The sequence below is a fragment of the Microtus oregoni genome, unplaced genomic scaffold (genome assembly GCF_018167655.1).
Source record: "Microtus oregoni isolate MIOR12 unplaced genomic scaffold, Mior012 000077F_ref0000221, whole genome shotgun sequence".
NCBI classification, from domain to species: Eukaryota; Metazoa; Chordata; class Mammalia; order Rodentia; family Cricetidae; genus Microtus; species Microtus oregoni.
In genome coordinates, this window is record NW_024544029.1 from 2,212,430 (window position 1) to 2,237,076 (window position 24,647).

A 24,647-nucleotide genomic window follows, 5' to 3' on the forward strand; every position below is an offset into this window, starting at 1 on the left:
GCTTTTTGTTTTTTAAAGTATGACTCATACAGTCGTCTCTGAAATCGATGCCGGGGTTTTCAATGTTGGCTCCTGGCACTCCATCGCAGCAGCATCTGTTTAGCTCTTTACTGTGTTTTCTTCCCTACAAAAGGAAGCTTGTATTGGAACACTGTTTTTCTTTATGGTGTATAGTTTTTTTTAAAAAAAAAAATTTGGGCTAGTTTTTAAAGATTTATGCTTGATTGTGTGGGTGGGTGGGTGGGTGGGTGGGTAGGGGGTGGCATACATGCACACAAGAGCAGTGTCCACAGAGACCAGAAGAGGAAAGTCAAGTTCCCTGACCTGGAGTGAATACATGTGAACCATCCTACAAGGGTCCTCTGGAAAAGCAATGCATAGTCTTGAAATCCAAGCTGCCTCTTTAGCTACTTAAAAAATGCATTTGTTTTGTGTTGCTAAGGATCAAACTCAGGGCCTCATCTGTGCTCTACCAGTAAGACATCTCCAGGTTAGAGCTGTGTGTTTGTAGTGTAGAGACTTAAGCTGTTTTGAAGCTCTATTTAAAAGATTGTTGTTTACTACAGTATACTTATATTTAATAATGTGATTTATTAGGAAATATTTTTAGCAAAAATGATATATTGAAATGTAGTTTTATTGTTTTTCAAAGATACATGATATTAAGAACTGAGAGTTAATTGATTGCATTTGTACTGTTGTTTTAGCTTTAGGATCATTCTCTACTGTCTTTGGAGAAGAATGGAGAGAGAAGACTGATAGAGACTTTGTTAAGGTAATCTAAAAACTGAATGCTGATGCATGGGGTGCATGCAGCCAAGCCACCCTGAAGTCAGTGGTTGCCGGCTTTGTGTGTATTCCATATTACTACTTTATCTTTGTCAGAATTGTTTATATACCTGTTTAGAGGTTGTGATTGAATGGAAACTCTTTTAAGGGCTCTAGTGAACAGAAATGAAATTTCTTCATTCTTTACTTGGTTTCTGAAGTAATAAATATGTAATAATCGAAAATATTTAAAGTTTTAAGCTGCCAGGATTTGGTGTTTCAGAAAATTTTGTACATGTATTGGGTGATACACCTGGAAGTACAATTGCTAGATTACAAACAAAGGCTGTATATTCTGTTATTAGATACTGCCAGACAGGCTGTTAGAATAGTGCTATTGTCAGAATTTTCAACATCAATAAATCAGGGTTTCAGTTGTTCATTGTTGTCAGGGTTTTGTATGGTTGGTCTATGATTTTATCCTTTCCATATATATGAATATATGGTTTTACTGTTTAGGTTGTAATTTCCTTTTCCCCCCAATGATTAGTGAAAATTGAAATACCTTTGACTATTTTGATAGCTTGTTTGAGGTAGTGAGTGCTCTTCTTTGGCCATTTTAAAATTGATATTATTAACATTACTGATTTTTAGAGGCCTGTATGTTTCCCAGTAACGTTCTTTTTAAAATATATGTCTTAAAAGTATCTTTTTTGTTGCTTTCCTTTCTTCAAAGGAGTTCCTTGTTGGAAAGGTTTATTTATCTGACTGGTTGGTTGATGGGTCTGTCAGTCAGTTGAGACAGAGTCTACTCTCGCCCAGACTTCCTAGAACTTACTACTGTATAGAGCAGGCTGACTTCACACATGCAGCTGTCCTCTCTCAGCCTCTGCTGTCAGCTGTACGTGGTGACTTAATCTTAGTGCAGTGCAGCTCAGTCAATTCTTGCTTTAAGTTTTAACTTTTGTGTGTGTGTGTGTGTGTTTACAAAATTCTGCCTACTTTGATGTCACAAATAGAATTTTTTCTGTATGACCTTTCACATTTACATATACAGTTTGTATAGCATTTGTGTGGAAGTTAGGAATTTGTTCATTTTCGTGTATTTTCTGTATTTTCATCATTTCGTTGCAATTTCACATTTTGCATGGATTTGATGATTACATATGTATGGGTCAATTTCTGCACTCTGTCCTATTTGTTGATCTGTTTACAGCTTTGGTGTGTCACTGAATTTCTCAGCTAGAGAGATGGTTGTGCAGGTAAAAGCAGTTTTTGCTGCTGGTAGAGGGTCTGGGTTTGATTCCCAGCACCCACATGGTGCCCCACAACCATCCATAACTTCAGTTCCAGGGGATCTGGAGCCCTCTTGACTTATTCTGGCACTTGCTGTACACACGGTACATATACAAACAACCAGGCAAAACATTCATATAGCTAAAAAAATTATAAATAAATTAATTTATATATATATATATATATATATTCTGATATATTTCTAAAATACTTGTCTTTTGTTAACCAGGGTCTACCTCTAGAGTTATGCTCTAATTTTATGCTTCGGTATAGTTTGAAGCCTTGGAAAGCAGGCTGTCTTGTGATTTGTTAGTGTCTAATATGGTGTGCATATCTCCTTTCCCTTCTGAATCTGTGTCCTTTCCATATTATATAAAAATACCCTGAATTGATCTGTCAGTTTAGGTACTATATTCAAATAATTCTCCACTTTTGTCTCTGTTTTACCAATATCTTAAATCATAGAATTGTTGTATTTTTATTTTATTGTTGCTATTTTGCTTTCTACCTTTCTTTTCTGACATTTTTATTAATTTAGATAATCTCTTTGATGTTTTAGAACCATGTGACAAGATAAAAGTTTCCTTGACTTTTGGAATCCCATAATTGAATTTGTGGAGTCTTTCTCTGTATTTGTTTTATCTTTGGAAACGGGGTTCTATTCTGCAGCCCTGGCTGTCCCAAAACTCCCACCATAGTCGGGGCTCAAAGCTCATAGAAATCTTACCCGGCTCTGCCTCTTGGATACTGGCTTTAAAGAAATCCTTTCTCCGTTTTTTGTTTGTTCTTTTGCTTGTTACTTTTTTTTTCCAGCTCACTTAATCCTTTTCTAGTTGTGTCTAATATGTCATTTTACCCATTTGTTGAATTTTTTTTAGAAATTCATTTTAATTTCTGAAGATCCTTTTTTGTAATTTTAATTCTTTGATTCTTTGGTACTTTCATACAATTAATATCTTTTAATATTCTCTTTTGCTTTTAATAATGTAAACATCTATATATTTAAAAATATCTTTAAATAAATTATTTCGTTTAGGATAGTTTATGTAATACGCATAAACCTGGTATCTTAGTCACTGTTCTATTGCTTTAAAAAGATACCATGATCAAGGCAATTATAATAATCGAAAGCATTTAATTGAGGGATTTGTTACAGTTTCAGAGGTTTAGTACTGTATGATGACAGGGAGCATGGCAGCATGCATGGCTCTGGAGCAGTAGCTAAGAACTACATCCTGATCTGTCGGCAAAGAGAGACTCTTGGCGTGGACTTTTAAAAGCTTACAACCCACCCCCAATGACATACTTCCTCCAATAAGACCACACTTCCTAATCCTTCTAATCATTTCAAATAGTGCCACTCTCTGGTATTTAAACATTCAACTATATGAGCCTATGAGGGCTGTTCTTATTCAGACCACAACACCCTAATAAAACTTGTGAGCCAGGTGTTACTGGCTCACAGGATTAGTCCCTTGTATTTTTTCCAGTCTTGTTTTATTTATTTCTTTATTTCATTTACTTATGCTACTATCTTAAATTTGCAAGACATTTAAAGACAAATAAATACTGTTCTGAAGTCACTGTGTTAGTGCCCATTGACTCAGGAGTAGAAACCAAGCCCATGGAAACTGAAGAGCAAGCCAGTGGTGAACAGCTTACTCAAAATTCAGGGATACTGAGATTATTAAGCCTGTAAATTTCTTGCTATGATAGAGCTTTATTCCTAATTCCTTCTTCATAACTAAACAAAGATCCCATCTCATATTCTTACCTTACCCCCTAAAAAACCATACCTGTTGTTTATAGAATTAGATAATTTTCTTAATTCAGGAGAGTTGATGCTGAAATTTTAAGTCACACAGAATATTTTACACAGTCACAGTAGCAGTAGAATAATTAATTACTAATTATGTGCAGACAAAGATGTGAGTGTGGTGATTTGAGGAAGCCGACTGCTGCTGTTCATTTATATTCTGCTGTTCATAAATCTTTATGCTGTTTTCTTTGGCTTTGGTATGTTGCACCTTTCTAACAAGTTAAGGCTTAAAGGTTGGTTTTCTAATGTATAAAATACATTTAAGGCAGTGAAGTCCCCTCTCAGTACACTTTTAGCCTTGTAATATGTATTTATGATGTCTTGTTTTTGTTATACTTCAGTTTAAAAATATTTCCTATTTTCCCTTTTGGTACTGACTTATTTAGAAAGGGATTTGGTTCCCAGAAACCAAATAACTTTGTTAATTGATTTTCAGTTTTCCTGATTCCTGGCAGCTTCTTGAATTTATAGCCTGTTTTGGTTTTGTTTGGGTCTTACCCCCAGGACTGAATAGTGCTGGTGGGGTGTGTGGGTGGATGTGTTGGGTGGGGGTGTTTCTTTTAACAAGTTTTTACTGTGTATCCCAGAGTAGCATCAACTCAGAATCTTGTCTCAGCCTCCCCTGTGCAGTTCTGTAATCACCTTGTTAGTAATAGGATTATAGGCAGGCATCACACCCAGCTCTAAGTTCTGTTAATTTTACAAAAGTTTATTCACTAGTACCTTGAGGTCGTATGCCCCTTTCTGTTATCTAATTGTTTATACTAGAGCAATTTGCGTATTAACTCTTTGAGTAAATTGTTATCACCACTCCGTGGATGATGCAGGGATCCTGGAACAGTTCCATTTCTGTGTGCAGTTGTTATTAGCACACCATGTATAAGTTAAATTGTTCTCTTTTAGATTATCTGTTTGTCTTTCTGTTATCAATATCTTCATTTATTATGCACTGTATTCTACAAACTGCTTTGGTCACATGCACACCCCTTTTATGTTCACTTTTCATTATTATTTAGTTTGAGAGTAGTTTCTGGTGTTCCTGGTGACTTTTGATTCCTAAGTATCATAGAAGAATACTTGTTCCCAGCACTCGGGAGGCAGAGGCAGGCGGATCTCTGTGAGTTCGAGACCAGCCTGGTCTACAGAGCTAGTTCCAGGACAGGCTCCAAAGCCACAGAGAAACCCTGTCTCGAAAAACTAAAAAAAAAAAAAAGAATACTTGTAATTTCTTTTTTTTTTTTTTTTTTTTTTTTTTTTTTTTGGATTTTTTCGAGACAGGGTTTCTCCGTAGCTTTTTGGTTCCTGTCCTGGAACTAGCTCTGTAGACCAGGCTGGCCTCGAACCCACAGAGATCCACCTGCCTCTGCCTCCCGAGTGCTGGGATTAAAGGCGTGCGCCACCACCGCCCGGCCTGTAATTTCTATAAGGTAGATTTTTTTCCTTATGGCTTTTATCATCATCAGTCACACTGATTTCCAGTAAATTCTATTGTTTTTGAAGGATATGCTTCTTATGATTCAGGCCTTTGACATTTAGGAAAGTTTGTTTTATAATCCAGTGTATGTTCTTGGTTCATTAGTGGTTCCAGTGGGTCTTAAAGGATTTTTTATACTGCTATATTGGACATGTTGTCTATTAATAATTGTTATTCTGTGATTCACTGAGTAATGAAGTAATGAAATTGCCAGCTATGATACAAGTATTTGTATCCATTTTCAATTGTCTGATTTTGCTTCAAGTACTCAAACTTATTAATCACTTCTATAGTTAACAATCATTATGTTTTCCTGACGGATCTTTGTGCCATTTTGTGCCATTATGAAATACTTCCTAACATGTCGGCTAATACCTCTTGCCTTGAATTCAACATTGTCTGCTGCTTGTTTGGCCACTACAGTTTTCTTATGGTTGATGATCTTGTACCACAGTTTTTCCTTCCTCGGTGTTTCTTTTTGCTTGCTTCTGGTTGGATCTTGATTTCTTCCTCTTCACAGAATGCAATCATGTCTTTAAATCATGTTTCAACTAAGTACATTTCATGATGTTAATGATGTAATGGAGTTTGAACTCCTTTTATTTTATTGAAATTTTGGTTGTGCCTCCAAAATTAAGAGATTTGTATGTTCATGAATAGTAGACTTTGGGGTCCTGTCTCAGTTCTTTGAAGATGATACTTAATTGCTTAACATTATTCTCAAGAAGCCGGTTGTTGTAATGTAGGCCACTTGTGGGTTCCCAGCTGCTCAGCCCCGAAATAATCACACAGAAACTATATTTAAAACACTGCTTGGCCCATTAGCTCTAGCTTCTTATTGGCTAACACTTATATCTTAATTTAACCCATTTCTAGTAATCTGTGTATTGATTGCCACGTGGCTGTGGCTTACCAGCTAAATGTTCCAGTGGCTACATGGCTTCTCCCTCACCCTGCTTCCTTTCTCCCAGCATTCAGTTTAGTTTTCCCTGTGCAGGCCCAAGACAGTTTATTTAGTCACCAATGGTATTCACAGCATACAGAGGGGAATCCCACATCACTCAGTCAGTTTTGGTGGTGCAGTTTATCTCTGACTTAAAGATGTTTTCTTTATTAGTGATTTTTTTTAAGTCTCATTGGGTTGTGTCTTGAATTTTTCATTACATGCCTCCCCTATTGTTCATTGAGCTTTGTGAATCTATGGTTTGATATTTTATATGAAATTTGGAAAGTGTTTAACAACTGTCAAGTTATTTTCATTCCCCTCAAATTTTATTGGGTATATTAAACAATAATATTTCACACATCTAATATTCTATTCTAATTTTTAAATCTTAGCCCATGTATACTTCAATATGGATGGTATTTTTGTCAACTTTTTATCTTCTCAAGATGAGACAATCTTGTAATTTGTTTTCATTTCTAGTTAAAACTAAGATTTTTAATTGAGGTTTATTTCTTTGGATTTGAGTGTTTTCTTGAATGTATGCTCTCGCTCTCCGTGTGTGTGTGTGTGTGTGTGTGTGTGTGTGTGTGTGTGTTTGTTGCCTATGAAGAGAGCATCAGAGTTATTACGATTGTGAGCTTGAATTGAGCCTGGATCGCCTGGAAGAGCAGCCACTGAGCCATCTCTCCAGCCCAGTTTTAAAGTTTCCATTTGGTTTATTATCTATTTTTTCCTTATCATGTTTTTATCATTTTTATTATTTTTCCTTTATCTTTTCTTTTTAAGTTCTTTCGAGTATGTTTGTTAATATAGTTTTTTTTAAGCCTTGTCTATTCTCTAAACTTTCTTATTTAAGAACTAGTCTTGCTGAAAAAAATTTTTTTTTGTTTCTTTGGGTCTTGATAATTAGTCAGGTTTCCTAGTTTCTTATGTCTAGTAAGTTTTTTATTTTTTTTTCAGTTACAGATATTTGTGTGTATTACATCACGAAGTCTACATTTTGGTTTCTTTTAGAGAATTTTAATTTTCTTCTTAGAGGTTCTTAGCTGTTACTTGGTTTAACTCTGTAGCTGCATTGGCTTTAGCCTTGTTGCAGCAAGGTTTTATTTGTTTTGTTTTTAAAAGTCAGCTTTGTATCCCTACAGCATCATCTCTACCTCCAAGAATAGCTGTAGTAGAATTCCTAACATGTGTGAGACCCTGGAGATAATGACCTCATAAGGGACAGGGTTATTTTAGTTTATACTCAATGACATCTGAGTGGCCTTGGTGCTGTGCTAATTTAACACATCTGTACAGTATAATATGTGGGGCAAATTTCCTCCCTCATCGCCAGGAACTAAGAATGAACACAAAGGAGCAGGGTACCACAGTCCCTTTTGGGAGCATGCTCACAGTGATTTAAAAAGCTTTTACTAGCTAGGCGGTGGTGGTGCATGCCTTTAATCCCAGCACTCGGGAGGCAGAGGCAGGCGGATCTCTGTGAGTTCGAGACCAGCCTGGTCTACAAGAGCTAGTTCCAGGACAGGCTCCAAAACCACAAAGAAACCCTGTCTCGGGGAAAAAAAAAAAAAGCTTTTACTTGACCCCATCCCACAAAGCTCTCTGCAGCCTGCCAATACCACCCTCTCCCTGCAGGGACCAAGTCTTGAATACATGGAGATTAAGGGCCACTGAAGACTTGTACCATAATATGTGTAGATTAATCTTACCCAGTGTTTGGTATCTGTAGGAATTCTGTTGAATTAGCTCAGTTTATATATTTTCTCTGTTCTCTGAACTTCTGTCGTACCTCTGTAGTGTTGTTTCCATGTTTTTCCTGTTGTGTGGAATATTACCATACAGATGTACAACTTTGGTACCCCTACTAGATTTGTGGAGCTTTTGCTACATGGTTCCTCATTTCTAGAGATTGGCTTTCAGATGCTGTCTGCATTGGTTTGAAGTAAGCCCTAAACAATCTGCTCATGTTAGCAGTCACTGTCTCTTGAGTTTCTTTCTGTTTGGATGTCTTAGCCCAGAAATAAAGTACAAATAGAATTGTGGGTGATCGGTGTGCAACCCTTTGCTCCTTTATTTCAGTACTCTCGGTCGTGCACACCTGTTGTCCAATCGTGAAAATACTTTCCATGCATGTTAGTTCATGGGAAGTTGGTACACCGGTACCCATTGCTCCATTATTTACCTGGCCAGAAGCCCCATCAGACCATTTCCCCTAAAATCCTTGTTCCACTACTTTTCTGTTCCCTATGTCTTCTGGGTTCCACAAACTCTGCTGTCACTTTAAAGTTCTCTGTCTTTTTTGTCTGCCTGCATTGATTGTTTCTTTGTCTCTCTTTTTAAGAAGTTTTACATCCCTACACTTTTATTTAGTTTCTTTGAGATAGTATTTCTTCATTCTGCAGCTTAGAACTTTAATTTATTTAGAAAATCTCTTTCCTTAACACCCAGTCTACTTTGTTCTCACTTTCCTCCCGCTAAGGTAGTTTCTCACAGACCTTTTTATGGTCATCTTTTTTTTTCTTTAAAATTCAAACTTTCTGTGTTCACTTTTGACAATTGTTAGTTGTTAAGCCCATTTCTTGAATTTTTAAACTCAGTTATTGTTTTGTAGTTCTGGAATTTGTTTGTTTCTTTTAGTTTCCATTCCTTTGCCAAAATGCTCAGTCTTTTATTTCTTTGGAGCTACTTACTATCCATGATCATTCTGACTTCCACATCTGGTATCTTCATTATTTACTGTTTCTTGTTTTTTGTTCTTTTTTTAAATTGACTATTGAACTTTGTGTGGCCTGGAAACGTTTATTCATACTGATAACCTCAAAATCAAAAACACTCTGTTTCCAAAACTCAGTTACCTCAGTGTGTGCATTTCAGCCTTTAGAATGGAACAGGAACCACTTCCACTGCTATACCTACGTTAGGGTCACAAGCCTTGACAAACTGGAATTTTGTAGAATAGAACAGTATAAGTCCTGAAAGACTGTCTTAACAGTTTGTAGGTTTGGACTCATCTCTTTCTATGTAAAGTTCAAAGTGGAAACACTGGAAAGCAACTTAAACATCCACCCTACCAGTGTACTCTGTGTATCAGAAGAGCCTGTAAAGATGGGCACTGTGATAATAACACAAGTTATAGATGCAGTTTACATGTATTGATCTGCATAAATCATAGTTTGCATAGTTGTAAGACAACCTGAAAATATGTGTGATTCTTGTGGTTGATAAATCACAGGTGCTTCTAATCTCGCTGTGCTTTGGTAGATAATACCTGTAGGGGAAGAAACCACCCAAGAAATGCTTGAATCCACTTAAGAATATTAAGATGCCATTTTTCTTCCCCATCCAAATTCCCAGATACCTTACAAAATTCTGTGGACCCAGATTAAGAACTTTTGGTCTATAAAAATTTTTTATTAAGCTGCGTGAAAAGCAAGTGGTTATGTCAAAAAAAAAATCCATAAGTTGTAACACAATCCACAGGAATGTAAAAATAGTTTAAAAATCTAGTTTTATTTTATGTTAACATTTATCAAAGTAATATAATATTTGTTTTAAATCATCAGCATTTCTCATTACAGTTTTGGAAAGACATTGTTGATGACAATGAAGTGCGTGACCTAATTTCTGACAGAAACAAGTCTCATGGTAAGTCAGTCAGCATAGGTCAGTTTATTACTTACTTTTAGAATAACAATAATAAATGAAATAGCAGCTTCAGGGAAATTTGTATTTTTTGTTGCAGAAGATACATCAGGAGAATGGATTTGGGAATCTTTATTTCATCCACCTCGAAAGCTGGGCATTAATGACATTGAAGGACAGCGGGTACTTCAGATTGCAGTGATTCTGCGGAACCTTTCCTTTGAGGAGGGCAATGTGAAGCTCTTGGCAGCTAATCGCACCTGTCTTCGTTTCCTATTACTCTCTGCTCATAGTCATTTTATTTCCTTAAGGCAATTAGGCCTTGACACATTAGGGAATATTGCAGCTGAGGTAAGCATGTGGCATTTCCTTAACATGTCTTTTTGTTTTTATCCACATTTACTTTAAAATTTTGAAATGTTACATTCTGTATCTGCCTATATTTGCCAAATTTTAAATGGTTATGTATATTTGTGGCTGAAAGTGGTGTAGAAGAGTCATATTTCTGGGGGGGGACATTTGAAATGATACTACAAATTTAATGATAACTGTTTCCATGTCATTTATATTTTTAAAGTAATACAACGTTGTCTTATTCATTTTTATTAAGTTTAAAATGCACAGTTTGGGAAGAAGCATAGCTCAGTGATGGTGTCCTTTCTTTCTTCCAGCTTTTATTGGACCCTGTTGATTTCAAAACTACTCATCTGATGTTCCATACTGTTACAAAATGCCTAATGTCAAGGGATAGGTTTTTAAAGATGAGGGGTGAGAACTCAATTTTTTTTATTATTTCATGTGAACAAACTTTATTATTTATTTCAAAAACAAAACATATGTGTTCTTGCAGGCATGGAAATTTTGGGAAATCTTTGCAAAGCAGAAGATAATGGTGTGTTGATTTGTGAATATGTGGATCAAGACTCATACAGAGAGATAATTTGTCACCTTACTTTGCCTGATGTGCTACTTGTAACCTCCACACTAGAGGTGCTGTACATGCTCACTGAAATGGGAGATATTGCCTGCACAAAAATTGCAAAAGTAGAAAAGAGCATAGGTAAGACAACATCAACAGTTTTATTTTATTTTTTGAGACAGGGTCTTATGTAGCCTGAGCTGGGCTCAAAACCATCTCCCGAATGTTGACATTACAGGTGTGAGCCACCACCTTGCTTGGGGATGAGACCCAGGGTTTTGTGCATGCTAGATAAACACTCTACCAACTGAACTACATCTTTGGCACAAGTATTTTCTTTATTGAGGAAAACCAATATGATATGGTGTGGAAACTTTGGCATTGAGGATTTATTGTGTAGTGTTGAAAAGTTATTACTCCCTCAGACATGCAACTTTACGTAAACCTTTTAGATGATAAGGAACATCTGCTGTATGACAAACTTGATTTTGTAGCTGTCAGCATGTTCCTATTGTAAGTCAGATCTAAGCTAACAGCGCCGCTGTGCCGACTCCTTCAGAACTTCCCTATGCAGACAGTCATCAGTGATGGTTAGCAAGTGGATCAAATGAGACTAGTTTCCTTTTGGTTCTGCACGTGCTCACAGTGGCACTGTCTTAAAGAGCAGTGAGTTGACCCTTGCAGTCTCACTAGTTTAGATATACTCACTGACATGCTATGTTAGCATTCTGCCTTTCGTAGGGATGAACACTTAGATCAAGGTTAATAAAGATTTAACTTAAAGATGATGTTATTGAGAAATTAAAAGATCAGTTTTCATATTAGTGATCCTCAAATCTGGACACATATCAGAATTACTTTGGAAACATTTTAAAAATCAAGACAACTAGTTTCTTCCTCAGATACTAAATTATTTTTAGAGATTGGGCTGCTTCTCTTTTCTTAATAGTTCACCCATAATTCTGACATTGATTTATAATATTATTAACTAATTCCTCTCCTTTGATTTTAGATATGCTAGTGTGTCTGGTTTCTATGGACATTCAGATGTTTGGCCCTGATGCACTAGCTGCAGTGAAACTCGTTGAACATCCAAGCTCCAGTCATCAAGTTTTATCTGAAATTAGGCCCCAAGCTATAGAGCAGGTCCAAACCCAGGCCCATTCAGCATCTGGCCCAGGTTAGTGTTTTCATATGTTCTTTTTCAATATGCTTATGGGTGTGTAAGATTTAATACTTAGGGTAAATTCAAATGTGCAATGCAAAGAAGTAATGTTTACAAAGAGTTGGCTAAAGAAGACTTATATTACTTCAGATTTCATAGCTAGCCTATATTATAGGTACAGCAAGATCAAGGTGAGCACTGAGGGAGGACTAGATAAAATAGAGGAGGCAGATTCAGAACAATTAACGAAATATGAGGGATGTATAAGCAATCAGTGCTTATTTTTTGTGGTTTTATTCATGGGATCTGTATATTCCTGAGCAAGTTATTTGTGTATTACCCTCTAGCTCTCTCATTTGTTTAATGAAGACAGGTAAGCATTAATGACCTGTAGATTATTCACTTAGGTAGTAAGTGAATCAGAGGTGGAAGGAGGACTCTAGAGACTGAGAGAAGTAACTTTGAGCTGGAGAGCATTCACTTGGCTCTTCTCTGTAGCGAGACACTTGTGTGGTGTGGTACTGCTCTCACGGAATGATTATCTTGAAACTTTGCCTTCTTCATCATCATGAAAGTTTTTTAGCTGTTTTTAGGTCAGCATCTTTATTTCATCATAATTTAAATAATTGCAAAAAGTATATTTTCTTTTAAAAATAATACCGTGTTCTTTATAGCTATTAGAATTTTGATGCCATAAACCATTTTTTCAAATGTGTATAGACTAAGAATTTGGGTCAGTGTCAAAGCACATCCATGGCAGCACAACCTGAGTTCAATCCTAACATCCTTGCCAAAAAGACAGAAATGCTTTCATAATGTCGCCTACTGTGGAAAACCCTCCTTTACTTTGTCCTCACCCTTGTGGCCTCATAATCCTTTTCCTACTGTAATGGCTTATGCTTGGAGTCTCTTTCCATCACTTTACATGTTCCCAGCCTTAAAGTATACTTGGTAAATGTTTGTTTCTTTATAAAACTCTTTTTAGAAGTTTGTTTTATAATGACAAGTTTCAGTAGTAAGTAGTACATCAGACAAGAGTAAGCACAGGCTTTGTTTCTAAATAATCTTTAAGTGCAAAGTGAGGTGCTTGGAAGTGTTCTCAGGGCCCAGAGCTATCCATGCAGCATATGTGTGGATGTGCACTGTTATTGCCAGAATGGAGCGAAACCAGCATTAATCCTGTTTTCTCTTCTTTTTAAATTGATGACATTTTCTGTGTAAACAATGTATTCTGATTATTCCCTGTTTTTTCTCCTTCCATTCTTCTAACCCTCTCTCTCTCATCACTAGCAGTCCCTTTCCCATTTAAGACTTGGTTGTGCTTTGTGACCCATGTAGATTAGCCTGGCCACCTGTGTGACCCCTGAGTTTGCATTAAAGATACAAGTTGACAATCTAGGTCATGTCAATGAATGGACAAGGAGAGAACTTGGAATCTTTGAATTTTTTTAAACAATCATCCAAAAAATATTAAGCTTATTTTTATTGTTCATCTGGCAACTATAGCTCTCTTCTTTTTTGTTGTTTGTCTGTCTGTCTCCCTCTCCCCCCCCCTTTTTTTTGCTTTCTTTCTTCTTGTTAAAAACCAAAGAATTATGAAATGCTTGACTTGTTGCTTCCTCTTAAGATAGGTTTTATTTCTAAAAAGGTATGTACAAGACATTGTTATAAATCATGCTGATTAGAATCATCTGAAGGCATATGTATAGCACAGAGTTCTGAATTTTCTAGTCAGGTGGGACCTGTGAACTTTCATTTCTAACAAGTTCATGTGAGATGCTGATGCTATTGATGTGGATCACTGGGCTAAGAAAATTGAAGTAGTATTCAATATTGAACATTACTATATTTCAGTGTGCTGCTTCTGATATTTATAAAGTGCCTTGTATCATATGTTTTGATTCCATTCTTCTAAAAATCTTGATGGTACAGATTTCCCTCATTTAATACATGAAAATGTGTGCCACAAAACCAAACTAATAAAGCTGGGGTAGAACATGCTGCTGTTAGTGCTTGGACTCAAGCATTGGCTGTGAATGTGCCAGCACACACTCGGGGTCTACCCCCACAAAGCTAATTTTTATTATTTATATGAAGCAAAATTTCTGTGCTTGTTTTTTGAAATAGGTCTTTTCATGAGGCCAATGCTAGCCTTGAATTGGTAACTCTCTTGCTTTCTGTTCCATCTTAATCTAGAAATTCTATAGAATTAATACTCATCTTTTTAAAAAATGAATTTATTGTTTTTAATGCATTGTGCAACAGCTGACAGATGTTTATCAAGCTGGCGGTATTAGCCTTTTTGTTTGTTCACTTGTTTATTTATTGACTGCAGTACTGAGACTGAATGAAGGCATTGTACCTAGGTTAGGCAAGCACACTGCCACCAGACTGCACTCCTTCCACGCAGGTCCGCCGCTTTACTCAGGCCTGGTTCTATTTTAATCACTTTGTGACTTGATTTTCTTCCCTGTAACTACACAACAAAGAACTGGGAAAATAATAAATATATAAAGTATTCAGTCAGTTTCTGAGGGTGGGAAAAATAGTTTATATTGCTAGTAGCTAATTATCCATTAGGCTAAGCAAAATAGGAAGAATCTAAAACAATATCTGATATAATATATGCTCACTTTGCTTTCTTTCTCTAATTTTTTGTGTTTTTTCCCCATGTATTTCCATACCTTTGTAGAAGATATTCTTTATAAATAAGAACTGGTTCAGTGCTCATAAATGTAGCATATACTGACCACATTTTTTAAGTGATATACTAATGTATCTTTTCTTTAGCTTCCAGAACAGTTGTAACACAGCATGCCGCTCCACCTCCAGGAATAGTGGAAATAGATAGTGAAAAGTTTGCTTGTCAGTGGTAAGTGACTTGTTCCTGTCACAGCTTTAAAATCCTTGGGAAGAACAAAGCACCAGGAAAGAAACGGGTTCCTTAGTGACCCAGCAGCTCTTAGTAAGAGTAGGTCTGAGTTTGTAATTTAGTCAGGTCTAAGTGTGTAAGTCATCTCACCTAGACTTTGGCATGATTTGAAAGAAACGAATTCATCAAAAATTTATAAATTCCAGCCTAACTGGAATGTCTTTAAATTATGACATTTAATGCTTCTGCAATAGAATTTGTGTTAAAAAAATTTTTTTTCATTGTAGGAAATAATATTTGTCAGTAGAAAGTATTTTCTAGTCAAATTATTTTGTTAAAACTAAATTGGACTAGTGTTGAAAAAAGTAGAACCAGGTTTTTTTTTTATTTGATAAATATCTTCTTTGATTTTGTTTTTGTGTTTGAGGCAGGTCCTTCCTGTGTAGCCCAGGGTATCCTTGAATGTGTACTGCCTCTCAGGTACAGAGGTTACAGGCAGCTGCCAGCACACCTGGCTTAAAGCAAAACTTCTTATTTAAAGGTAGTCCAGCTTTCTTTCCATGATTAATAAGGGAGAATTAATCACATGATAGAATAGCTGGTGTGTCTACCTTAAGATAAACAACTTGACAGTACTGCCTCCTTGAGAAGATGGTGTCATCTAATCTCAGCCGCTCTGAGCAAAGCATGTGCAGAGCTGCCGAGGCTCTGGTGGGAGCTGTGCAGACATTGTTTATGTGACCACTTGAAAACTCCTCTCCCGTCCTCCATTGTCGTGTGCAGCACAGACTCCTGTCACTGCTGCGGTGCCGTTTTCGTGTCTTGTCTCTGAGTGCTTCCAGACTGCTGTGCTCTGTTCTGACCGGGTTTCCAATATCTCAGTCTGCTTTTTTTCACCTTCTTTCTTGATTGTTGCACATTAACCCTTTATTCTTGAGGACTCTTGTAATGCCAGTGGGATTTATTAGCCTTCTGCAGTACAAAACAAAGTAAACGATGTTTTCTGTCTGCTCTTAAACTCTGAGGCCACAGAGGATTGTGAAAGTTGAAAAGAACACAAACCACCACCACATTAAACCATGTGTGTGTGTGTGTGTGTGCATGGAGACTTTTCACATCCCAGTTATATTCCTGCCACTTTCTGACGAGGAAAGAAAATATTTTATCTTTGTTACTATTTGATGAAATATATAAAAAACAAGTTGGCCTATTTTGCAAAGTGAGTTCTGGAAAGAGATTTTACAAGCTAACTAGATTTCTAATCCTATATAATTAGCTAATATAGCAATTGGTCTGTTTCATTAGATCTGTCAAAAACCCAGTGTGTATTTTTTACTCCTGACGTATGATGTAGTAAAATGTGGTTAGTTTGAAGTATTAGTATAACATTATCTTTTAATATAGCTAAAGATGGGGTTTCCAGTTTTATATAATGCCTTAATCTCTCTCTTTTTTTAGGCTAAATGCTCATTTTGAAGTAAATCCAGATTGTTCAGTCTCGCGAGCAGAAATGTATTCTGAGTATCTCTCAACTTGCAGTAAATTAGCTCGTGGAGGCATCCTCACATCAACTGGGTTTTACAGGTGCCTGAGGTAAAGTGCATGGTTTTTCAAAGTGAAGTTCATTCATGTTGGTTGCTTTTGCACACTAGAGAAAACACCACAAGGCTGACTTGTGCATCTCCATTGCTTGAACTTGCCCACACGTTGGCTTTGTGCAGTGGAGGCTTAAGTAAAGTCTCAGTGTTGAGGCAGGGTGAGGTTTATCAAAGAAAGAAAAGAAATCAAATTTTTCTTTTTCTCGTATTTACTTTGGCATGTTGAAGACATAGTTCTTCTTCTTCTTCTTCTTCTTCTTTTTTTTTTTTTTTTTTTTTTTTTTTTTGAGACACGGTTTCTCTGTGGCTTTGGAGCCTGTCCTGGAACTAGCTCTGTAGACCAGGCTGGTCTTGAACTCACAGAGATCCGCCTGCCTCTGCCTCCTGAGTGCTGGGAATAAAGGCGTGCGCCACCATCGCCCGGCTGACATAGTTCTTCTTAAGTCTTGAATTCTAATATGTAATTAATATGCATCTGACCAACGATGAGATTTTTTGATACTTTGCTAAATTCATAAAAATATGTTTTTAAACTGGTTATATGTGGAATTGCTTAAAACCCAACATTGTTAATAACAAAAGGTTTTTAGTTAGAGAATTAATCATCTACATATCTTTGTTTGCATTCCACTCTTGCAGAATCTTACATTGTGAAGCACACTGGTCCATATACTAGTAGAATCTTATGTTGTGAAGCACGTTGGTCCATATACTAGTAGAATCTTACGTTGTGAAGCATACTGGTCCATATACTAGTAGAATCTTACGTTGTGAAGCACGTTGGTCCATATACTAGTAGAATCTTACGTTGTGAAGCACGTTGGTCCATACACTAGTAGAATCTTACGTTGTGAAGCATACTGGTCCATATACTAGTAGAATCTTACGTTGTGAAGCATACTGGTCCATACACTAGTAGAATCTTACGTTGTGAAGCATACTGGTCCATACACTAGTAGAATCTTACGTTGTGAAGCACGTTGGTCCATATACTAGTAGAATCTTACGTTGTGAAGCACGTTGGTCCATATACTAGTAGAATCTTATGTTGTGAAGCACGTTGGTCCATATACTAGTAGAATCTTATGTTGTGAAGCACGTTGGTCCATATACTAGTAGAATCTTACGTTGTGAAGCATACTGGTCCATATACTAGTAGAATCTTACGTTGTGAAGCATACTGGTCCATACACTAGTAGAATCTTATGTTGTGAAGCATGTTGGTCCATATACTAGTAGAATCTTACGTTGTGAAGCACGTTGGTCCATATACTAGTAGAATCTTACGTTGTGAAGCACGTTGGTCCATATACTAGTAGAATCTTAACGTTGTGAAGCATACTGGTCCATATACTAGTAGAATCTTAACGTTGTGAAGCACGTTGGTCCATATACTAGTAGAATCTTACGTTGTGAAGCACGTTGGTCCATATACTAGTAGAATCTTACGTTGTGAAGCACGTTGGTCCATATACTAGTAGAATCTTATGTTGTGAAGCACGTTGGTCCATATACTAGTAGAATCTTATGTTGTGAAGCACGTTGGTCCATATACTAGTAGAATCTTACGTTGTGAAGCACGTTGGTCCATACACTAGTAGCAGTGGCAGTGCTCTAAGCATGACTGGAGGCGGTATTGTGTTCTTTTGCTGGTTTTCATAATTGAGTATGTGTTATTTTACAGAACAGTTTTTCCAAATCATACAGTGAGGAGAGTGGAGGATTCCAGTAACAGTGGACAGGCACATATCCATGTAATAGGAGTGAAGCGGAGGGCTATTCCACTACCCATCCAGATGTACTATCAGCAGCAGCCAGTTTCCACTCCTGTTGTCCGTGTTGATTCTGTTGCTGATATATCTCCAGCTCCTTCACCTGCAGGTATTTTAATTTTTAATATTTATTGTATTCATAGGCAGGTCTTTGCTGGCCTCAAACTTGGGATCCTCCTGAAAGTGGGATTAACAGGCAAAAGGCAGCATACTCACTCAAGTTTTTCAGGTTTTTAAGTATTGCTTGTGTATGACCAGAATTTAAATGCATGTTATGTATATTAAGTGATGACTATGCCCTGTGTTTTCACAGTGCTTCTCATGGGTGTTGTCATGCTCGAATGTGTCCTCTTTGGGGGCATTAATTTCCTAACACCCGCCCTTTTGTATTAATTAATAAGACAAAAGAAATTTGGCTTCTGCAGTCATTTCACTTGGAACTTTCCTTTTTCCCGTACATACAGGAATCCCTCATGGATCGCAAGTTGTAGGAAATCATTTTCAGAGGACTCCTGTTACCAATCAATCTTCGAATTTGACCGCAACACAAATGTCTTTTCCAGTACAAGGTGTTCATACTGTGGCACAGACTGTTTCTAGAATTCCGCCAAATCCTTCAGTTCATACCCACCAGCAACAAAATGCTCCAGTGACTGTCATTCAGAATAAAGCTCCAATCCCTTGTGAGGTCGTTAAGGCAACAGTAATTCAGAATTCTATGCCCCAGACAGCAGTTCCTGTGAGTGTTGCTCTTGGAGGAGGACCTGCACAGAGTTCTGTGGTTCAGAATCATAGTACAGGGCCACAACCTGTTACAGTTGTGAATTCTCAGACATTGCTTCACCATCCATCTGTGATGCCACAACCATCGTCATTGCATACAGTGGTACCAGGACAGATACCTTCAGGCACTCCTGTTACAGTAATTCAGCAAACTGTACCACAGAGTCATTTATTTGGAAGAGTACAGAACATACCAGCATGTACGTCTACAGTTTCACAGGGTCAACAGTTAATCACCACATCACCACAGCCTATGCACACTTCATCTCAGCAGACAGCAGCTGGTAGCCAGCCACAAGACACTGTTATCATAGCACCCTCACAGTATGTAACGACTTCAGCGTCCAATATCGTTTCAGCAACTTCAGTCCAGAATTTCCAGGTAGCTACAGGACAGGTGGTTACCATAGCTGGTGTTCCAAGTCCACAGCCCTCCAGGGTCGGATTCCAGAACATTGCACCCAAACCGCTTCCTTCTCAGCAAGTTTCACCAACAGTGGTACAGCAGCCTATTCAGCAACCACAGCAGCCAACCCAGCAAAGTGTTGTGATTGTAAGCCAGCCAGCTCAACAAGGTCAAACTTATGCACCAGCCATTCACCAAATTGTTCTTGCTAATCCGGCAGCTCTCCCAGCTGGTCAGACAGTTCAGCTAACTGGGCAACCAAACATAACTCCATCTTCTTCGCCATCACCTGTCCCAACTACTAATAATCAAGTCCCTACTGCCATGTCATCATCTTCCACTCTTCAATCACAGGGGCCACCTCCTACTGTCAGTCAAATGCTGTCTGTGAAGAGGCAGCAACAGCAGCAGCATTCACCAGCACCTCCCACCCAGCAGGTACAGGTACAAGTTCAACAGCCACAACAAGTACAAATGCAAGTTCAGCCCCAGCAAACAAATGCAGGAGTTGCCCAGCCTGCATCCAATGAGTCTAGTCTGATAAAACAACTGCTGCTTCCAAAGCGGGGTCCCTCAACCCCAGGGGGTAAGCTTATCCTCCCAGCACCACAGATTCCTCCCCCTAACAATGCAAGAGCTCCTAGCCCTCAGGTGGTCTATCAGGTGGCCAATAACCAAGCAGCTGGTTTTGGAGTGCAGGGGCAAACTCCAGCTCAACAGCTATTGGTTGGACAGCAAAATGTTCAGTTGGTCCAAAGTGCAATGCCACCAACAGGGGGAGTGCAAACTGTGCCCATTTCGAACTTACAAATATTGCCGGGTCCACTGATCTCAAATAGCCCAGCAACAATTTTCCAAGGGACTTCTGGCAACCAGGTAACCATTACAGTTGTGCCAAATACCAGTTTTGCAACTGCGACTGTGAGTCAGGGAAATGCAGCTCAGCTCATTGCTCCAGCAGGAATTAGCATGAGCGGAGCACAGGCGGGAGCTGGACTTCAGGTGCAAACGCTTCCAGCTGGACAATCACCATGTACCACTGCTACCCCCCCATTCAAAGGCGATAAAATAATTTGCCAAAAGGAGGAGGAAGCAAAGGAAGCAACAGGTTTACATGTTCATGAACGGAAAATTGAAGTCATGGAGAATCCGTCTTGCCGACGAGGAACTACAAACACCAGCAATGGGGATACAAGTGAAAGTGAGATACAGGTGGGAAGTCTTTTAAATGGAAGAAAGTACAGTGACTCAAGTCTACCTCCTTCAAACTCAGGGAAAAGTCAAAGTGAGACTAATCAGTGCTCACTAATTAGTAATGGGCCATCCTTGGAACCAGGTGAGAATGGAGCATCTGGAAAACAGAACTCAGAACAAATGGACATGCAGGATATAAAAAGTGATTTGAAAAAAACACTCGTTAATGGGATCTGTGATTTTGATAAAGGAGATGGTTCTCATTTAAGCAAAAACATTCCAAATCACAAAACTTCTAATCATGTAGGAAATGGTGAGATATCTCCAGTAGAACCACAGGGGACTTCAGATGCTACTCAGCAAGATACTGCCAAAGGTGATCAATTAGAAAGAGTTTCTAATGGACCTGTGTTAACTTTGGGTGGGTCACCGTCCACAAGCAGTATGCAGGAAGCTTCAAGTGTGGCAACACAGCAAGTCAGTGGTACTGATTTGCCTAATGGACCTCTAGCTTCAAGTTTGAATTCAGATGTGCCTCAGCAACGCCCAAGTGTGGTTGTCTCACCACATTCTACAACCCCTGTTATACAGGGTCATCAAATCCTAGCCGTCCCCCACTCAGGATCTAGAGTGTCCCATTCTGCCCTATCATCTGATGTTCGGTCTACAAATGGCACAGCTGAATGCAAAACTGTAAAGAGGCCAGCAGAAGATAATGATAGGGAAGCAGTCCCAGGAATTCCAAATAAAGTAGGAGTTAGAATTGTTACAATCAGTGACCCCAACAATGCTGGCAGCAGTGCAACGATGGTTGCTGTACCAGCAGGAGTGAATGCAAACACTGTAGCTAAAGCAGCAATAGAAAGTGCTGCTCAGCAGAAGCAGCAGCCACCACCCTACATACAGAGTGTGGTTCCACAGGTGAGTCCTTTTGTTTTGTTTGTCTCGCTAAAATGGTGCCTGTAACATGAAGGGTAAATGACTATGTAAGTCTCAATTTAAGCATTTAGAGTGTCAGGTCATAACAACTCACACTTCCCTGCTCCTTGTTTATAAACAGTTTTCAGTTCTTCACTCTAGCATTCAAGGTAAGAATTTTTTCAGCTATGTGTTTCATCTTCAATGGTGGATGCCCAGTGATTGGTAGAAAATTCTAAGGCACTTTTACTCATAACGCCACGTGTTAACATTTTCACTTAAATGATGTAATGTTGAATTTTTTTAATTTTTACTATATGTGAACTTCTTAATTCATCTTGATTATATATATATCTGATGGATTGTTTTTCTCTTGGAGTCTCTAAGAACTCTAAATAAAATGATAATGAACCAAACTAAATTATAGAAGAACTCTAATGTTACGGAATTTACCTTCATTTTGTGTGTTCTTAAGCTCAGTAACCAAGAACAGTAATGTTAACTGGTGTTAGGACCTCATCATTTTCTCATCAAATCTTCAAGAATCCTATTAACATGGGAACTGTTACACACTGCAGTAGAGGTAAAAACTCAGATGCCAAATAACTTGTCCAGGACTGAAGCCAGCTCTTAAGTCATGAGCTTTGCTCTCCTGTTCACATCATTTCTCTCTACAACTATAGAAACTTGTCTTATCTAACATTTTAATTATTTAAACTATTGTATAGAAGACATTAGTGTTACTAAATGATCAGTTTAGGGCACAAATACTAAAATTTTAACCATATTAGTTATATGCAGATGGCTCAGGCCATTAAAATCATGCATTTTGTTACTGATCTGAAACATTTTGTACTAAACTCTACTAATTTCCTATGAGAACACAATCCATTAAAAAAAAAAGCTATGTTATGAGTTGAGAGTATAACTGAGTGGTAGTGTGAGTGTCTTGTTTTGCCTATCTAATAACTGGGTTCAGTACTTAGACTGTACCAAAGCCTCTTATCTCCAAAGTTGATACTTGGTTGCAAGAAAAGAGATGAAGTATGCATGAGGTCTATGAACATGATAAAAACAAAAACATATGCTTCCTTTGTGTGGTGTTTAATATAGTGTCTGCTTCAGGTAGACATCCCATAATGGTTCAGGTCTACTTCAGCCCCATATATAAGATGAAGCACTTATATGGGCTAGATATATGGGACGGACTTTACAACCCAAGTCCAGTGTTAATGACAGTTGTTGGGCCATCTTAAGAGCCTGCTTACTCCTGAGGAACCAATCTCACTGTTACCCAGATTCTTAAATCTCCTTATTCATTCTCAAGGTTTTATTTTTAAGCCTTGGTTTAATGCCATTTTGTTCATTATTTAAATTGTTAGCTTACAAGAGTCCAAAATAGAGCATTTTAATGTTCTTTGATGATTTTATACATTTTTGAATCATATCATATGAGAGGGGTCTCATCTCTTACCCACTGTGCTTGGACCCAACTCTTTTTATAACCCACTGAGTCTAATTAATAGTACCCGTATGCATATGAGCATAGAATCATCCAGAGTATGAGCAACCCATTCCAGATGCCACATTTCTGAGGAAAAATGACTCTTCAAGCAGCCATCAACTGCACGGGACAGGGCTACAAGCCATGGTGGGATGTCGACTGGCTTGATTTTGTGTTCAGAAACTTGCTCTTGTGAGTTAATGTGTGCAGTGACCACACCAGGTTCAGAAGTCAGCATTTCACAGCATCCTCCCATCCTCCAGTTCTTACATTTGATCTAGCCTATTATCTACAGTGATCCCTGAGCCTTAGAGACCTGGAATAGGAGGCAGTAGATGCATACAGATGTTTTTAGTAGGGCTGAGCACTCAACAGTGACTTATTCCCAGCACTTTGACCAGGTATGAGTCTTTGCATTAACTTCTGCCAACTACACAGAGGTCCTTCTCTGACCACGGTTGAGAGTAGCTCAAATCTGTGGTTATAAACAAATATTTAGATGGCAGCTTAACAATGTGTCTATCTAGTCAGGCCTATAATCAAGATGAAACGAGATTCTCACATATAGTAATCAAATTTACTAAATGTCTAGTTATAGTCAACATTTCAGTGTATATTTAGCAAAGTAGTAGTAGCAGGAGGTTGCCCTGTAGGGCCAGTGACCTTCATAGCTTATAGTCTTTTGACCAGATTTACAGTACAGGACCGAATTCTCTTCCATGGGCAAACCTGAAATCTAATCCGGAAGTTTGATTACTCCTTAACATTCATGCCACTGTTGCATCAACACAGAAGGCAGAGGATTTGTAAATGTGCTGTTTTTTTCAAATGGAGCCATCATTCCCTACTATTTCAAAGGATCTAGGGATGCCAAGAAGGAGTATAGTCCCTAGAAAGGGGTAACTAGACTTTCAGAGTGTGCAGGGCTGAAAGGTTGGAGCAGTGCAGTAGATAATCCTTCCAATTGCCTGTATCATACCACTTTTTCTTACTGATTGTTTCTCCTGTTAATCAGGTGTATTAATTTAATTATAGAAGGCTGAAGTGACGAAGAATACTTGAGAATAAGTGGTGTGAAAATATAAATTTTACATTTAAATGATATTTAACTAGAAATATGTAGAGAAATTTTAAAATTGTTCCTGCTTCAAGGCAGATTTCCTTATTTATAGCTGCTCATTTAAAATCTATTATATTTGCAAGTTCTGAATGCTCCTTATGGAGTACCATTTCCAGATGGCCTACCTTCTGCATTTTCCTTGAATTGATGCCTGTTAGAAGCAAAACAAATAAAACCTGCATTAACATATTTACAAGTAAAAATGACTAAAAGACTTAAAAATAAATGAAAGTTTTTTTCAACATCATGCAAAACATGTATTGAACATTCTGTATCTGTTAATAATCCCATGATCTGATGACTTGTGTTTTGTTTGTTTGCTTACTTGTTTTGGGTTTTTTTTGTTTTTATTGTTTGAGACAGGGTCTCACTATATAGCTCTGACTATCCTTGAACTCAACTATGTGTAGAAAAGGTTGACTTTGAACTGCTAGGATTACAAGTGTGT

The 24,647-nt window shown here is 37.8% G+C and overlaps 1 protein-coding gene across 1 annotated transcript in view; it reads left to right on the forward strand.

Moving 5' to 3' along the window:
- Arid2 (AT-rich interaction domain 2) overlaps window positions 1-24,647 on the forward strand; it is a 131,194-nt gene that overhangs the window by 74,613 nt on the left and 31,934 nt on the right. The window contains exons 6-15 of the mRNA XM_041642560.1: window positions 708-775; window positions 9,885-9,951; window positions 10,049-10,299; window positions 10,620-10,716; window positions 10,799-11,008; window positions 11,880-12,047; window positions 14,823-14,904; window positions 16,363-16,497; window positions 18,187-18,383; window positions 18,739-21,578. Of these exons, the coding sequence (XP_041498494.1) occupies window positions 708-775; window positions 9,885-9,951; window positions 10,049-10,299; window positions 10,620-10,716; window positions 10,799-11,008; window positions 11,880-12,047; window positions 14,823-14,904; window positions 16,363-16,497; window positions 18,187-18,383; window positions 18,739-21,578 (4,115 nt within the window). The remainder of the gene's footprint in view (window positions 1-707; window positions 776-9,884; window positions 9,952-10,048; window positions 10,300-10,619; window positions 10,717-10,798; window positions 11,009-11,879; window positions 12,048-14,822; window positions 14,905-16,362; window positions 16,498-18,186; window positions 18,384-18,738; window positions 21,579-24,647) is intronic.